Below are 16,550 nucleotides of genomic sequence, written 5' to 3' on the forward strand. Positions count from 1 at the left end.
TGAGTGACATGAGCACTTTATTCACCAACACATCACATCCTGATTCCAAAGCAACATCTATGTTTGGCTGAAAGCCTTGCGAGGGAGCCACAAGACAGGTGGAGGAGACAACTGGTGAATAAGAGAGAGAGCAGTTTTCAGGAGATCAGAGCAAGAAGATGTGTTGGCCAGGTGCTGTGATGATGCTCCCTATGTCTCCTGGGGAAGCAGGTCTGGGTTTCACAGTGGTTTCCGGAAGTTGCGACCAGCAAACTTGGCTTTGTCTCCCAGCTCCTCCTCAATCCTGCACAAAAAACACCAGGAAAAGAATTTGGTTAACATGCTACATCTGGCATTCAGACTTCACTTCTCAACCCCCAGCCAGCCACAGCAAGAACAGGAACATGTATACATTACACTGACAGAAGTTACCTGGACCTTGCTGTGAATTACATGCAAGCCTAAAGTTATTTAAATAATGGTCCCCTTGTGCAAGGAAAGGAATTCTGCAGGGAGTGGGAGCAGACAGGTGTTGAAGGAGATAGCAAAGAATACAGGATCAAACTCTGATACTCTCCAGTAATTTCCAACATTGCTCCCTGTCTCCATGCAAAATATTAGCCCAAACAATCTCCACACAATTCTTCCAGAGTGTTACTCACCTCATCAACTGGTTGTACTTGGCCAGACGTTCAGAGCGACATGGGGCTCCTGTCTTTATCTAAGAAAAAAAAGTGAGTGAAGGTTACCCAGTGCTTGACAGAACCAGCCCAGCCATCACCAGAAAACACTTAGGGAAGGTGGTGTGGGCATCAGAGTTACACACTCACCTGCCCAGTGCAGAGACCTACAACCAGATCAGCGATGAAAGGATCCTCTGTCTCGCCAGAACGGTGACTCACCATCACTCCCCAGCCATTAGTCTGAGCCAGCTTACAGCTGCAGGGGCAGGGGGTGGAAGAGCGCGAGAGAGAGTTACCATGTGCAAGGAACTTTAGTCTCTATCCAACTCTGTACGGTACTTATCCTAATGGTGTGTGAGGGTATTGCATTGATTTAGACACTTGTAAAACATGCTGCTGGTTTTCAAAGTGAGGAGTGAGTGCACACAGCTTTTTTAAATTCAGACTAATGCAGTGAAACAGGCAGTGCTGGTGTTAATATGGCACTGCTCCATCCACTGATTAACCAAATGCAGCAGAGGTCAGTGTGCACTCAGCACCTGGGATCTCCTAATAGAGTCTCCAGTTTCAAACAAACCAAAATAGTTCAGGTTGGAAAGGTCAGCATTCCCCTACTCCACCCTTCTCACTTCCCAAATAGTTTGTGACATTTGCAGTCGAAACATCCTAACCCCACTTACTGTCTTGATTTCTGTCAATCTCCTCTGACCGGGAGTTCAGTGACAGCAGACAGCCGTTCAGCCCATGTCTGGGATTCAGTTAGAGACACCTCCCTACTCCATGCTGCTGTCCCCATGGACTGACGATGTTCCCCCAGTTCAGAGGTATTCTGAACATTGTTAACAGAGCAATGACAGCAATCACTTTCCACAGAACAGCCCCTCACTGCCTGCCCCCACTCCCAAATACTCACTGAATTTTGATTACTCACGCATTGATGGATTCAGTGACCGTTCCGATCTGATTGACCTTCAGCAAGAGACAGTTGCAGGCCTTCTTATCCACTGCTGTCTGGATGCGTTTGGGGTTTGTGACTGTCAGGTCATCTCCCACAATCTGGATGGAGACACTGGCAGTGAACTTGGACCAGTTCTCCCAGTCATCCTGGTCAAAGGGATCCTCAATGGACATAACTGGATGGGTTGGGGTGGGGAAAGAGAAGGGGAGGGAGGGAGTTAGCATTATCCCAGGGTCTTCCTAGCCAGCCCCATACCCTCCTTCAATCCTGCCCTTACCAGGGTAGTTATCGATGAAACTTTTGTACAGTTCACCCAGCTTTTCCCCAGAGATGTAGCGGCTGGGGTCATCAGGAGACTTGAAGTCTAGGTCATACTGGCCTTTGCGACAGAACTCAGAGGCTGCTACATCCATTCCAATGATAATCTTGTCAGTATAGCCGGCATTTTCAATCGCAGTCTTCAGCAACTCCAGAGCTGCAGGGGGGAAGCAAGTAAAGAATTTCTAACCAATTGCTGGATCCTCCTGAGAGAGGGGGGCAGAATGGAATTTAATTGGGATGTACTGAAATGAGTACAGTGAAAAATTTACAAGTTTTCACTTAGTGTGGTAAGTATCTAAGGTACAAAGATTACCCTAGGTACAGATTATTAAGTACAAATTCTTGTGGAAAATAAGTTAAGAAAGAAGTCCATTACAGAACTTCAAAAGTACAAAATCATAGTAATGAGGGGCAGGGGGGTTTGCAGAAAGGGAGAGTTCCGGTTTCACATTTACAACTCCATCTCAGTTTCCAGTGAGATCCCAGTTCTCCATTCCCTCCCCACCTATAGAATAGAACAAGAATTGATATTCCCATTGACATTCGAGCTCCCAGCTGCGATCCTGCCATTTTCCACATTTGCTTCAGTATCCCCGAGCTCTCAGACCATGCTGTCTTATCTGAGGGTGTATTTCCACATCCTACACCCAGATCCTATTACTGCTTCTGAAGCTAAAGTTAGATCTTGACATTTGGAGAAGAGGGGCCGGAACGGAATATGAGATCCTACAGGCTGGAGTGGCCAGACAGTGCCTTATCAGTTTTATGACTTCTGGCTTCAGCACTAGGACGCCTGGGGGGTGGGGACACACACACACAGCCGAAGATTGGGAAATGACAGCACTCGGAACCTCCTTCAATTCCCAAACTGCTGCCCAGGGCAGACAGGAGGCGCATGAGCTCCTGGGCAGGCAGCTGGAAGAGAAGATGGCATGTTCTGTGCCCATTACCTTCATTGTTCTCCAGGATGTTGGGGGCAAATCCTCCCTCATCACCCACATTGGTGGCATCCTTCCCATACTTGGCCTTGATGACATTCTTCAGGTTGTGGTAGACCTCTGCTCCAATCCGCATGGCCTCCTTAAAATTGGTGGCACCCACGGGCAGGATCATAAACTCCTGCATGGCCAGTTTGTTCCCAGCATGGGATCCCCCATTAATCACATTGAAGGCCTGGAGGGGGGGAATCACAAGGTATCAAGGATGTTAGTGTTCTGCAGGAACAGAGACACACACCATTAACTCCATTCTCCCTCAGGCTCAGGGGCAGCTATCCCCCATTCCCTGAGCCTGGACTCATTCTCCATTTGTCTCACTGCCACACCAACTGGAAGCAGTGGGTTAGAGCTCACTCAGAGCAAAGGGAACAGATACCTATTGAGTAGGCCCCTACTCAAACCACTAAGTGGCAGGAGTGAGGTGAACTTTCCATGATTTGGTCATAAGGACACCCAAAATCCCTCAGCATTTAAATAATGATTCTATTCTTCCTGCCAAAATGGACATTTTCCTGCACGATACTCCATTTAGCACATCCTTGCTACTGACAAATCCTTTAAAATCCACTTGTATTCTCATGTCCTCATCACAAATTGCTGCAGACACCTTGATCTAAACAGCTCATAAATCTACATCAGTTAGTAAGAGGCGAGACCTGAGAACAAGCTCAGTAATAGACAAACGTAACTCCCTGAATCAGAACAGACCCTAACCTCATCCCTGCTGATCACAACTTGGGACTAAGTGTCTCTAGCTCGGTTTCTCAACTAAAAATGCTAAAGGATTTTTTGGTTAGATCTGAGGCATACCATGATTTTATTAATTACTCAAATTGAAGATCACTTTCTGGCTTTGGACTGATTTTTATTCCCATTTACTGATATGAAATATTTCCTGTACAGTCTGAAGCTTGCTCAATGGCACCTTTGATACCTTGTGCTTAACTCCGTGCTGTCTCTGACCTAGCGATGTTTACTGGGAACATTTACTTTCAGTTTAAAAGGAATAGGGTCAGCTTTGCTCTATTTAAATCTGCTGTCCCAGTCCTGGGAATGTTTGAAGACAACAGGGCACAAAGAGCTTTATCTAACCCTGTGCTGTCCTGGTCCTGGGAATATTTGATGGGACATCTCAGTGATAAGTCCATGTGGTTTTAGGAATTCCTGGATAATGCAGGAGCAGCAAACCTCTCACACAGGCAGGGAATAACAGACTCACCGGGACGGGGAGGATAAGGTCATTGTTGTTAGCAAGATCAGCGATATGACGATACAGGGGGACCCCCTTCTCCTTAGCACCAGCTTTGCAAACTGCCAGGGAGACACCCAGAATGGCATTGGCACCAAACTTAGCTACAGAGAGAGACACAGAGAGGGAGAGAGGGATTACCACAGTCCTTTCCAAGCCTTTGGCAGCTGCCAAGCAAAGCAGTTCAGAATAATTCTCAGGCAATAGCTCAGCCCCACACTCACATTTATTAGCAGTTCCATCCAGCTCCAACATCAGATGATCGATCTTGTCCTGTTCAGTTACATGCAGTTTCTGCAAAGAGAAAATTGAACATTTGGCATCTGCAACTGTGGCTGGCAAATAGCAATAAGGACATGTGACACTGCAGCTAAATTAGCTGCAGCACCCCAGGACTGGGAGCTTAAAGCGAGTCCAGGTTGTAAAATCCTGGTTAGACACCCTAGTTAGAGCAGTGAGCGCAGATCTGGGTACCATGCCTTAAGGAGGGATAGACTGGCCTTGGAGGGAGGGCAACATAGCCTCAAGAATGATGCGTGGATTTCAGGGGTTAGGTTTGAGGAGAGGTTATAAAAATGAGGCCTGTTTTCTCTAGAGTTTAGAAGATTGAAGGGTGACCAGATCAATATCAAGATATTAACATGACAGGACAACATACAATTTCTGCTCTTTGGGGATTCTAAAACTAGGGGCATAGTCCGAGAACGAGGGCCAGACCATTTGCGAGAGATATTAGGAAGCACTTTGGCACTCAAAAGGTGGAAGAGACTTGGAACACCCTTCCACAAATGGCAGCGGATGAGAGATCAGTTAATATTAAATCTGAGACAGATATATTGATGTTAAGCAAAAGGGAAGTGGGCCGAAAGACAGGTCTGTGGAGTTAGAATGGTAGAACAGGTTCAAGGGGCTGAATAGCCTACTGTTCCCATGTTCACAGTCTGGGAGGTTTCAGTTTGCTGATCCCAACACTATATGCCCTTTGGGCAGGAGCCATTCCTGATCACAGCCCTACAGAGCAGTACTGGCCTGGTGTGACTCAACTGAATGCAGGAGGCTGTGCAAAATGGAGAACTGTGTTTACAGAGTGACAGAGGCGCTGCGGTATGTTACCTTGCTAATAAGTGCTGGGCCAAGGCTTTTATTGATGTGTTCAACAGCAGTCAGTACCCCTGCAAACCGACAGAAAGAAAAAAGTGAACACAGAGCTAGCAGAGTACGAGAGAGTCGGGTTATTATCGCACAGCAGCTGACGATTTGCTTGCCAGCCTGTGACCTTCAATGGTGTCAACCTTTCAAGGGGTTTGTGGGTCTAATTTATTCCAAACCCGTGGGTGAGTCTTTAGACCAAAGATGAAATCATCACTTCAAGTCAAGCTGAACAAAGAAGACATTCTCCAACGTGTCAGGGAGGAGATGGATTTGCAGGTATTAAATCAGACAGTGAATACAGCAGCAACAGCGGCTCTAGGCTGGGGACAGGCAGGGGGTGCGGTGGACACAAAGCAGGGAACTCACTTCCCTACCCACAGAAACCAGTTCCATCACCTGGTGTCAAAGGGGCTCCAAGTTATTCATTGCAATTTATTTGCACTGGACCAACAGGATCAAATCACGAACTTCACATTGTGATAAGTAATGGCTGCAACGCGACATTGAGGCTAATTTAACCTCAGCACCCTGGGACTTCCACGTCACTGCACCAGGGACGTGGGATTGATCCCAATCATGGGCAACTGTGTGGAGTTTACACATTCTCCCCGTGTGTGTTTCGTCCGGGTGCTCCAGTTTCATCTCAGTCCAAAGATGTGCAGGTTAGGGTGGATTAGCCGTGCTAAATTGTCCCATAGTGCCCAGGGATGTGCGGGTTAGGGTGGATTGGCCATGATAAATTGTCCCATAGTGCCCAGGGATGTGCGGGTTGGCCGTGCTAAATTGTCCCGTAGTGTCCAGGGATGTGGGGGTCAGGGTGAATTGGCCATGCTAAATTGTCCCATAGTGCAGGCTAGTGGGTTAGCAATGGGAAAGGCAGGGGTCGTAGGTCTGGGTGAGATCCCTGGTGGATAATGAGGACCAAGTAGATCTGCTGTACCTAGATTTCCAAAAGGCAATCGACAAGGTACACAAAAGGCTGTTGCACAAGATAAAGGCACACGGTAATATATTAGCATGGATCGAGGCTAGGAAAAACAACAGGAAGCAAAGAATGGGGATAAATGAGTGCTTTTTTTGGTTGGTGATCAGTGAAGAGTAGAGTGCTTTGGGGATCAGTGCCAGGACCACAAGTGATTATAATTTACATAGATGATTTGGAGTTTGGGACTACATGTAGTGTCAACATTTGCAGATGACACTAAGAGGAGCGGTAGAGCAAAGTGTGCAGAAGGATACAGCTAGTTTGAGTGGGCAAGGGTCTGGCAGATGGAGTACAATGTTGATAAAATGTGAGGTCAATCATTTTGGTCAGAACAACAGCAAAAGGAACTATTATTCAAATAGTTAAAAAGGCTGCAATGTGCTGCTGTGCAGAAGGACCTGGGTGTCCTTGTGCATAAATCACAAAGTGTTGGTTTGCAGGTGCAGCAGGTAATTAAGAAGGCAAATGGAATATTGTCCTTCAATACTAGAGGGATTGAGCTCAAAAACAGGGAGGTTATGCTGCAGCGGTACAGGGTGCTGGGGAGGCAACACCTAGAGGACTGTGTACAGTTCATGTCTCCTCACTTGAGAAAGGATGTTACTGGCCCTGGGAGGGGGTGCAGAGGAGGTTCAACCAGGTTGGTTCCAGAGTTGAGGGTTGACTTGTGAGGAGAGGTGAGAGACTGGGACAGTACTCGTTGGAATTTAGAAGAATGAAGGTGCTATGTTATAGAAAGATCTAAAATTATGAAGGGAATAAATAAGATAGAAGCAGGAAGGTTGCTTCCACTGGGTGAGACTAGAACAAGGGGCATAGCCTCAAAATAACAGGGGGAGCAGATTTAGGACTGAGCTGAGGAGGAGCTTCTTCACCCAAAGGGTTGTTAATCTGTGGAATTCCCTGCCCAGTGAAGCAGCTAAGGCTTCCTCACTGAACGTTTTAAAAGCCAAGATAGATAGATTTTTGAACAGTGAAGGGATTAAAAGGGTTATGATGAGCAGTTGGGTAAGTGGAGCTGAGTCCATGAAAAGATCAGCCATGGTAATGTTGAACAGCACAGCAGGCTCGAGGGCCTCCTCCTGCTCTTGGTTCCTATGCTCTGGAGGTTCGGTGCGGACTCAGTCAGCCGAATAGCTTCTTTCTGTACTGTCAGGATTTTATGATTCAACTCTGCTCAGTACACCTCAGCAACCTATTCTGTTCACAGATCGGTGTATCAAAGGATCATAACACTGAAACCCCTTTCTCCAAGAGGGGGAGGTTGTGGTTCAGAGATGGCAGCTTCAGAAATTCTGACCCATCTCAGACACACAACATCTTCACATGCTCAGATACTGCAGTGTGCTCACAGAGCTAGGAAGCCGTTTCCTTGTTCTGCTTCACCCTTTGCACCTTTACAACCCTGCCGAGCACACAGCGCCCCCCCCCCCCCCCCCCCCGCCCGACTCACCTTTGCCCAGGTACCTGGCCTTATCTCCATCACGCAGCTCCAGAGCTTCATAAATCCCCGTGGAGGCCCCACTGGGCACAGCCGCTCGGAAATGACCTGAGAAAGTACAAGCAGCTCACAGTCACCACAAAAGGCTTTTATTAAAGGCTTCGTTCATTCAGTGGCCAGGTATAGTTTGCACAGGAATGGACTTATTTACTCCCCTTACTGCTGCCTGGCTGAAGCATTAACCCCCCACCATCTCCCACCCCCCCATCCCACAACCCCATCTCCTCCCTCCCTCCCTCTGCACCACTCGAAGCGCATCCCTCTCCCTAGTTTTGAGCCAAGCTGACTCACCTTTGGCCGTGTAGAGATCCACTTCCACAGTGGGATTCCCCCTGGAATCCAGGATCTCCCGTGCATGGATCTTCTCAATCGACATTTTGCTGCAACTGAAAATAGCCACTGGTTAAAGCTTCAGATCAGAGGGGGACAGGAGGAAGGGTTACTGATTCCTGCTCCGGACCAATCCCAACACCTCCCCTCATAGGAGGTGCAGTGTGACCTTACCCCTGGGGGCAGGGGGGTTGAAGTCCAGAACTCCACACGAGGTTCTGGCTGTAACAGACTGGCAGGAAGTGGCAGTGTGTCAGGAAACACGTGTAGCTAAGCCATGAGTCACTTCATTCAAACTCAAGCTCAGGGACCATCGATGGTTATCTGCCTCACCATCCCTTCTAAAGTAGGAAATCATTCAGGAATGAGGTCAAACAGCAGGCTCAGCAGCCTCAGGAAGGTTGGCCTCTCTCTCAGGGGGGAGTACATGTCACAGAAATCCTCCCCCCAGGCAACAGGCTGGTTTCTCTCCACCATGCCCACAGGCAAAACCCTGCCTATCCTCCACACAACACCTTCTCCAACGGGGGCAGGGGAAGGGGGGGATCTCCTGCACAGCATCTCCTCAATGCTCCATCAAATCAGTGGAGGTTTAAGTCACAATTCTGAAAGTTCAGTCCATGATCTGATTCAGCTAAATTTTCCTTTGTTAGAGAAAAATCCATTCCCTGATTCATTCTGCAAGAGCTGTGCCCCACGTGGGGAAAAAGGGCGAGAGCAATAAAGCAGCCCTCACACCCCAGTGATCAATAACACTGCCTCTCACACAGCAAGAGAAACACACCAGTGTCCCTGGGGACAAGGGAGGAGGGCAGGGCAGGATGGAGGGAGAGGACAGAGATAGAGGATGGGGGAGGGTGCAGAGGAAGAAGGGATGCAGGCTTTGAGAGGATGGAGGGGAGGGGGTGGGGGAGGGGGTGGGGGAGGGGGTGGGGGAGGGGGTGGGGGAGGGGGTGGGGGAGGGGGTGGGGGAGGGGGTGGGGGAGGGGGTGGGGGAGGGGGTGGGGGAGGGGGGTGGGGGAGGGGGGAGGGGGTGGGGGAGGGGGGTGGGGGAGGGGGTGGGGGAGGGGGAGGGGGTGGGGGAGGGGGTGGGGGAGGGGGTGGGGGAGGGGGTGGGGGAGGGGGTGGGGGTGGGGGAGGGGGTGGGGGAGGGGGTGGGGGAGGGGGTGGGGGTGGGGGTGGGGGTGGAGGGGAGGAAAGAGGAGAGGATGGAGGGGAGGGGGTGGGGGGGGGAAAGAGGAGAGGATGGAGGGGGGAGGGGGTGGGGGGGGGGGAAGAGGAGAGGATGGAGGGGAGGGGGTGGGGGGGGGGAAGAGGAGAGGATGGAGGGGAGGGGGTGGGGGGGGGGGAAGAGGAGAGGATGGAGGGGAGGGGGTGGGGGGGGGGAAGAGGAGAGGATGGAGGGGAGGGGAGGGGGTGGGGGGGGAAGAGGAGAGGATGGAGGGGAGGGGGTGGGGGGGGGAAAGAGGAGAGGATGGAGGGGAGGGGGTGGGGGGGGGAAAGAGGAGAGGATGGAGGGGAGGGGGTGGGGGGGGAAGAGGAGAGGATGGAGGGGAGGGGGTGGGGGGGGGAAGAGGAGAGGATGGAGGGGAGGGGAAGAGGAGAGGATGGAGGGGAGGGGGTGGGGGGGGGGAAGAGGAGAGGATGGAGGGGAGGGGGTGGGGGGGAAGAGGAGAGGATGGAGGGGAGGGGGAAGAGGAGAGGATGGAGGGGAGGGGGTGGGAAGAGGAGAGGATGGAGGGGAGGGGGTGGGAAGAGGAGAGGATGGAGGGGAGGGGGTGGGGGAAGAGGAGAGGATGGAGGGGAGGGGGAAGAGGAGAGGATGGAGGGGGAAGAGGAGAGGATGGAGGGGAGGGGAAGAGGAGAGGATGGAGGGGAGGGGGTGGGGGGGGGAGAAGAGGAGAGGATGGAGGGGAGGGGAGGGGGAGGGGGAGGGGGGGGGGAGGGGGGGGGGGGGGAGAGGGGAGGGCCGGGCCCCCTACCTTCTCGCTCACAGGCTCTCCCTGCCGGCCCCTCCGCCTCTTGCTCAGGCTCCGCTCTCTCTGCCGTGCCCCCACTTCCTGTTCCGCCTTTTATAGCATCAGCTCCGCCCCTTTCCTGGGCCCCGCCCCCTCCCGCTCCCAGGGACCGTCTGCACTTTCCCGTCTCAGTCAGGAGCGCAGCAAGGAAGCGAGCAGCCCTGGGGTAGGGGGGAAATGGTAACACTCTTCCCAGTCCCACTGCTTTTCAATCCCCCCACCCAGCCAGTTACACCTTTATAACATTGCCTAAAAATAAGTACGTGCTGCCTATTTACGACAGATGAGGGAACATATTATTTCTCTCAGAGGGATGTGAATCTTTGGAATTTTCCTTCCTCAAAAGACAGTGGATATAAAAATCTTCAAATATTTCAAAACAATAATGAAAGATTATCAGGGATATGCTGAAATGTAGAGATTAAAGGCGGAACAGGCACGATGGGCCGAGTGGTCTGCTCATATTTCTTAACTGAACCTTTGTAACATCAGCTAAAAAAAGGGGGCTCAGAGTGCACACTCTCCCTCCTCTCAGCCCTTCCACCTCCCTCCTCTGCCTCTCCTGCTCTCTCACCCTTTCACCCCCCACCCCCTCTGCCTCTCGTGCTTTTTCCCCTCTCCTCCGGCCCCTCTGCCTCTTCTGCTCTGTCTGCCTTGTCTCTACGATCCTTGTCAAGGACCGGTCTCATTGAGACACTGATCTATCCTAAACTCTCCTTCACTGTTTAATAGAACATGACAGCACAGTACAGGCCCTTCGGCCCTCGATGTTGTGCCGACCTGTCATACCGATCTCAAGCCCATCTAACCTACACTATTCCATGTACGTCCATATGCTTATCCAATGACGACTTAAATATACCTAAAGTTGGCGAATCTACTACTAATGTTAAAAGTCTTCCTTCCGTGTCTGAACTCATTCAGGATTTTGACTCTGTGAAATTGGGCACTATATAAATGCAGTGTGTGTGTCGTTGTAAGATGTGGACAGTACCACCTATAACATTCCGAGGAAGATGCAGGCAGTCCCTTACTGCTTGAGCCAGCTTGTGAAAGGTGAAGGTTCAGCAGCAGCTTACACAACTATTGCCGACCTGCAGCTCAGCACGTAAAGTGCCTGAGTAATGTAATCCCCTTCCTGCAAATAACGGGCAGCGCTCAGGCCTGCTCCATACAGCCTCTCTCTACCTGTCTCATTCTCTCTCTCCTTATCTGTCTCACTCTCTCTGTCTATCCCAGTCTGTCTGTCTCTGCCTCTCTCTTGCTCTCCCCTGTATGTCTCAGTCTCTCTTTCGGTCTGTGTCTGTCTCATTCTCACTCGTTGTGTCCTGTCCTAATGGCGGGTCCCGACCTGAAACGCTGCCTGACGCGCTGTGTTTGTCCAGCTGAACACCATTCTTTTTCATCTCCATTTCACTATATTTCTCCCTAGCTCTCTCTCTCTCTCTGCCGCATGATCCCTCTGTGTCCATGTCACTCATTACGGTCTTTGTTTCGTTTTTTTATGTCTTTTTACCCTCAGCATTCTTCTTTCCCTCTCTCTCTCTCTCTCTCTCTCCTTTTGCTGCCTTTCTCTCTGTGTGTCGGAGCCATTTTTCTTTCTCCGTGACTGAGTTACTGAAACAGCCTGCTTCCTCTGCAAGATGTGAGGAGATCTCAAGGTCAGCCAATGTCATACCCAATCTCTGCAGCATTTCTGCAGCAGCTCATGTCCAGTTAAACCAATCACATTCTATGCACCGTACAGTCAAAAAGGACTTGAGCAAGTCGAATCCCTGCAGAATGTCACCTTCACTATCCCTCACCTTGATTTAAATTATCGTTCACCAAACCGTTGTCTGCAGAAACAACAAACTTTTCCTCAACGTTTATAAAATCCTCTAAGGGTGTAGCATAAGGGCAAAATTATCACACGTTCCCCACTTCAGATCACTTCCCAGTGAGTTCTGATGGAAAATGAGTATTTTTGGGTGTTGTGTCTGTCTGAGTACATTTCTCAATGTGTCTCAGTGAGTGTGTGTCTGTAAGGGATGCATCTCTCAGAGTCTGTATATCTGTGTCCCTCAGTATGTATCCATGTGTGTTTCTATTGGTATGTATGTGTGTCTCTGTAAGTCTGTGTGTGTGTGCGTGTGTGAGTGTGTGCATGCATGCACGCATATGTGTATATCTAAGTCTGTATGTGTGTGTGTGTATCTCGGTGTGCGTGTGTATGTATCTCGGTGTGTGTGTGTGTATCTCAGTGCGCGTGTGTGTATCTCGGCGTGCATGTGTGTATCTCGGTGTGTGTGTATCTTGGTGTGCGCATGTGTGTATCTCGGTGTGCGCGTGTGTGTATCTCGGTGTGCGTGTGTGTATCTCGGTGTGCGCGTGTGTGTATCTCGGCGTGCACGTGTGTGTATCTCGGCGTGCGTGTGTGTGTATCTCGATGTGCATGTGTGTATCTCGGTGTGCGTGTATGTGTATCTCGGTGTGCGTGTGTGTGTATCTCGGTGTGCGTGTGTGTATCTCGGCGTGCGTGTGTGTGTATCTCGGTGCGCTTGTGTGTATCTCGGTGTGCGTGTGTGTATCTCGGTGTGCGCGTGTGTGTATCTCGGTGTGCGCGTGTGTGTATCTCAGTGCGCGTGTGTGTATCTCGGCGTGCGTGTGTGTGTATCTCGATGTGCGTGTGTGTATCTCGGTGTGCGTGTGTATGTACCTCGGTGTGCGTGTGTGTATCTCGGTGTGCATGTGTGTGTATCTCAGTGTGCGCGTGTGTGTATCTCGGTGTGCGCGTGTGTGTATCTCGGTGTGCGTGTGTGTATCTCAGTGTGCGTGTGTGTGTATCTCGGCGTGCGTATCTCGATGTGCGTGTGTGTATCTCGGTGTGCGTGTGTGTGTATCTCGGTGTGCGTGTGTGTATCTCGGCGTGCGTGTGTGTGTATCTTGGTGTGCGTGTGTGTATCTCGATGTGTGTGTGTATCTCGGTGTGCGTGTGTATGTATCTCGGTGTGCTTGTGTGTGTATCTCGGCGTGCGTATCTCGATGTGCGTGTGTGTATCTCGGTGTGCGTGTGTATGTATCTCGGTGTGCGTGTGTGTATCTCGGTGTGCATGTGTGTATCTCGGTGTGTGTGTATGTGTATCTCAGTGTGCGCGTGTGTGTGTGCTTGCACACCTCTCTTGTGTGCCTTGATCTGTGTCTGTTGTGAGGATGATGTGAAATTCCAGTTATATTCGGATGCTCTGGAAGAGCTGACGTTGTTCTTTAATTCAGGGAAAGTAATTCATTTTGCTAAGAACAGAACCCAGTGAAAAGTAAATGCTGTGCAGTGTACTGATGCACATCCAAGAGGGCTGTTTGCCTTTGTGTGTAAATCAGTGAAAGTGGCAGGTCAGGCAGAGAGAGAGCAGTTTATAAAGTGCACTGTGCCCTTGGTTTAGTTGAAATGGGATAGAGGATAAGACAGTGGGTTCTGGAGAACCTGTATAAAACTGGTTTGTTCTCAGCTGGGTATTGTGCTTTACAGCACGGAGAGAACCGTGCAGGTTATTATACACCTGTCTCACCCATTTCCCAGCTTTTGACACATGCTGTTGTCTTTCACAATATTTAAAACTTCATCAAAACATTTCCTTTGTCTCCTGCCCCCTTTCAGGCAGTGAGCTCCAGACCCAACCATCCTCTGGGTAAAACCATCCTTCCTTCAATCCCCTTGTAACCTCCTGCTCCTCATGTTAAACATGTGCCCCCTGGTTATTCACCCCACTACTAGGGTAAGGAGTTTCTCCTTAACTATCCTGTCCGTGCTTCTCAGAATTTTGTACGCCTCAGTCAGATCCCCGTCAGCCTTCACTGCTCTAAGGAAAACATCCCCAGCCCCTCGTCATCACAGAATCTCTCCAGCCCAGGCAACATCCTGGTGAATCCTTGCCTCTCCAAAGTCAAGATTAATGTCAGAGCTCCTGCAGTCTCCTCCCTTGCCTCGCACTGCAGCATGGGATATGTCTTATCTCAGCCTGGGGATGATCTGCTTTAAGCTGTTAAAATCACTAATACCTCCTCCGTCTCAATGTTAATTTGTTCAAGAACATCATAGTCCCTCTTCCCTAATTTCTAGACCGACACATTGTCTGCGATTTGTTACAACTCACTGGGGTGGGGGTATGGCTCAGTGGAAATAAAGTCCTCCCCACACACACACACACACACACACACACACACACACACATGAACACACACGTATTCTCTCTCTCACACACACAGACACACACATTCTCTCTCTCTCACTCAGGCACACACAGACACACACATACAGACACAGAATCTCTCTCACTCACACACGCACATTCTCTCTCTCACACACAGAATCTGTCTCACTCACACAAACACACACATTCTGTCTCTCACATCCATGGAATCTCTGTCTCTCTCTCTGTCTCAAACAGACACACACACACACACACGCACACACACACACACAGAATCTCTCTCTCACACAAACACATTCTCTCTCTCACACACACAGAATCTCTGTCTCTCACGCACACATTCTCTCTCACACATACACAGAATCTCTCTCTCAGAGACACACGTAGACACATACACACACAGACAAAGATAGATACAGACACACTCTCACACACACAAACACAGACACATGCAGACAAAAAAAACGGTGTAACAGATGGAGAGAACAACCAGTTCAATGGTCCCTCTCCTCAGGGCTCACTCCAAGATGATCACTTTTCTGACCAGGATTTGGTGTCCTCTGGGTATATCACATCCTTGCAAAAGGCACAGAGCAACTGGGTCACTAATTAGAAACATAGAAAATTGGAGCAGGAGTAGGCCATTCAGCCCTTCAAGCCTGCGCCACCATTCAATATCATCCACCTCAGTCCCCAGTTCCCACTTTTTCCCTTATACTCTTCAATCCTAAGAACTATGTCCATCTTCTCTTGAAAATATTCAATGTGTTTGCTCTAACATTTTACTTTGGCGGAGAATTACACAGGCTCCCCACTCTCTGGGTGAAGACATTTCTCCTCATCTCAGTCCCACGCTGACTCCGTAGATAGTGACCCCCTGGTTGTGGAGATTGCCTCTTAGCTACCATCAAAGTTTCTCAGCTACTGCTTAAAGCAACAGCTTGTAGCAACTAGTGAGAGAAACTAAAGTGGCCTTCTCCGGGCTTTTATTTACCACACAGAGAGAGAAATTTGGAGACAGACTCCAATTCCCTTCCAGAGGTCCCAAGACCTCTGGCCAAACCATTCACTCCCACAAGCTCTTCTGCTCCCTGGAAGTCCATTATATGGCTGTTGGATGATCCACAGAGCCCTCTATCATTGATAACTGGTCACTAGTTACTGGTCAACAGGGAGGTGATGGCCTAAACATATTACTGTGAGACTATTAACCCAGAAACTCAGCTAAGGTCCTGGGAATGCAGATGTGAATCCCCCACCTTGATGGTGGAATTGGAATTCAATCAAAGAAATGCTGGAGTTGAGAGTCTAATGATGACTGAGTCAATTGTCAGTTGTGGAAAACCCATCTGGCTCACTAATGTCCTTCAGGGAAGGAAATCTGCCATCCTCACCTGGTCTGGCTGATATGTGACTCCAGGCCCACAGCAGTGTGATTGACTCTCAGCTGCCCTATGAAAGGGCCTAGCAAGTCACTCACTCGTACCAGTCGCGACGAAGTCTCAAAGAAATGAAACTGGACGGACCACCCGGCAGCGACCCAGTCACCGGAACAGGCAATGGCAGAAACTGCCCTGTCGACCCTGCAGTGTCCTCCTCACTAACGCTACAGATGTCTCACAGACTAGTCAAGCAACAGCGTGACATAGTCATACTAACAGAATCACACCTCACAGACAACGTCCCAGATACCACCATCACCGTCCCTGGATATGTCCTATCTCACCGGCAGGACACACCCAGCAGAGGGGGCGACAGTGGGATACAGTCGGGACGGAGTTGTTCTGGGAGTCCTCAACATTTACTGCAGACCCCACAAAGTCTCATGGCTTCAGGGTAAACATGGGCAAGGAAACCTCCTCCCTCAGCTGATGAATCCGTACTCCTCAATGTTGAACAACACTGAGGATGACAAGGGCACAGAATGTCCTCTGGGTGGGGGATTTCAATGTCCACCATCAAGAGTGGCTCAGCCACAGTGCTACTGATCGAGCTGGTTAGGTCCTAAAGGACAGAGCTGCTCGACTGGGTCTGTGGCAGGGGGTGAGGGAACCCGGGGGAAAATCATACTTGACCTCATCCTTAATCTGCCGGCTGCAGACCCATCTGTCCATGACAGTATCGGTAAGAGTGATCATCGCACAGTCCTTGTGGAGATGAAGTCCCACCTTCACACTGAGAATAAC

General features: G+C 50.0%; 1 protein-coding gene across 1 annotated transcript; it reads right to left on the reverse strand.

Moving 5' to 3' along the window:
- LOC125448747 (beta-enolase) lies at nt 1-10,235 on the reverse strand. The gene is made up of 12 exons (XM_048524245.2): nt 10,139-10,235; nt 8,118-8,212; nt 7,779-7,874; nt 5,302-5,360; nt 4,413-4,482; nt 4,159-4,292; nt 2,892-3,114; nt 1,898-2,095; nt 1,594-1,795; nt 810-918; nt 642-700; nt 1-283 (listed from the first exon to the last, which is right to left on the reverse strand). Exons 2-12 carry the CDS (start codon nt 8,200-8,202, stop codon nt 220-222), a joined length of 1,299 nt encoding a protein of 432 aa, XP_048380202.1. The 5' UTR covers nt 8,203-8,212; nt 10,139-10,235; the 3' UTR covers nt 1-219.
- Nucleotides 10,236-16,550: the final 6,315 nt, after the last annotated feature.

This window comes from Stegostoma tigrinum, chromosome 45, assembly GCF_030684315.1.
Source record: "Stegostoma tigrinum isolate sSteTig4 chromosome 45, sSteTig4.hap1, whole genome shotgun sequence".
Taxonomy (NCBI): Eukaryota; Metazoa; Chordata; class Chondrichthyes; order Orectolobiformes; family Stegostomatidae; genus Stegostoma; species Stegostoma tigrinum.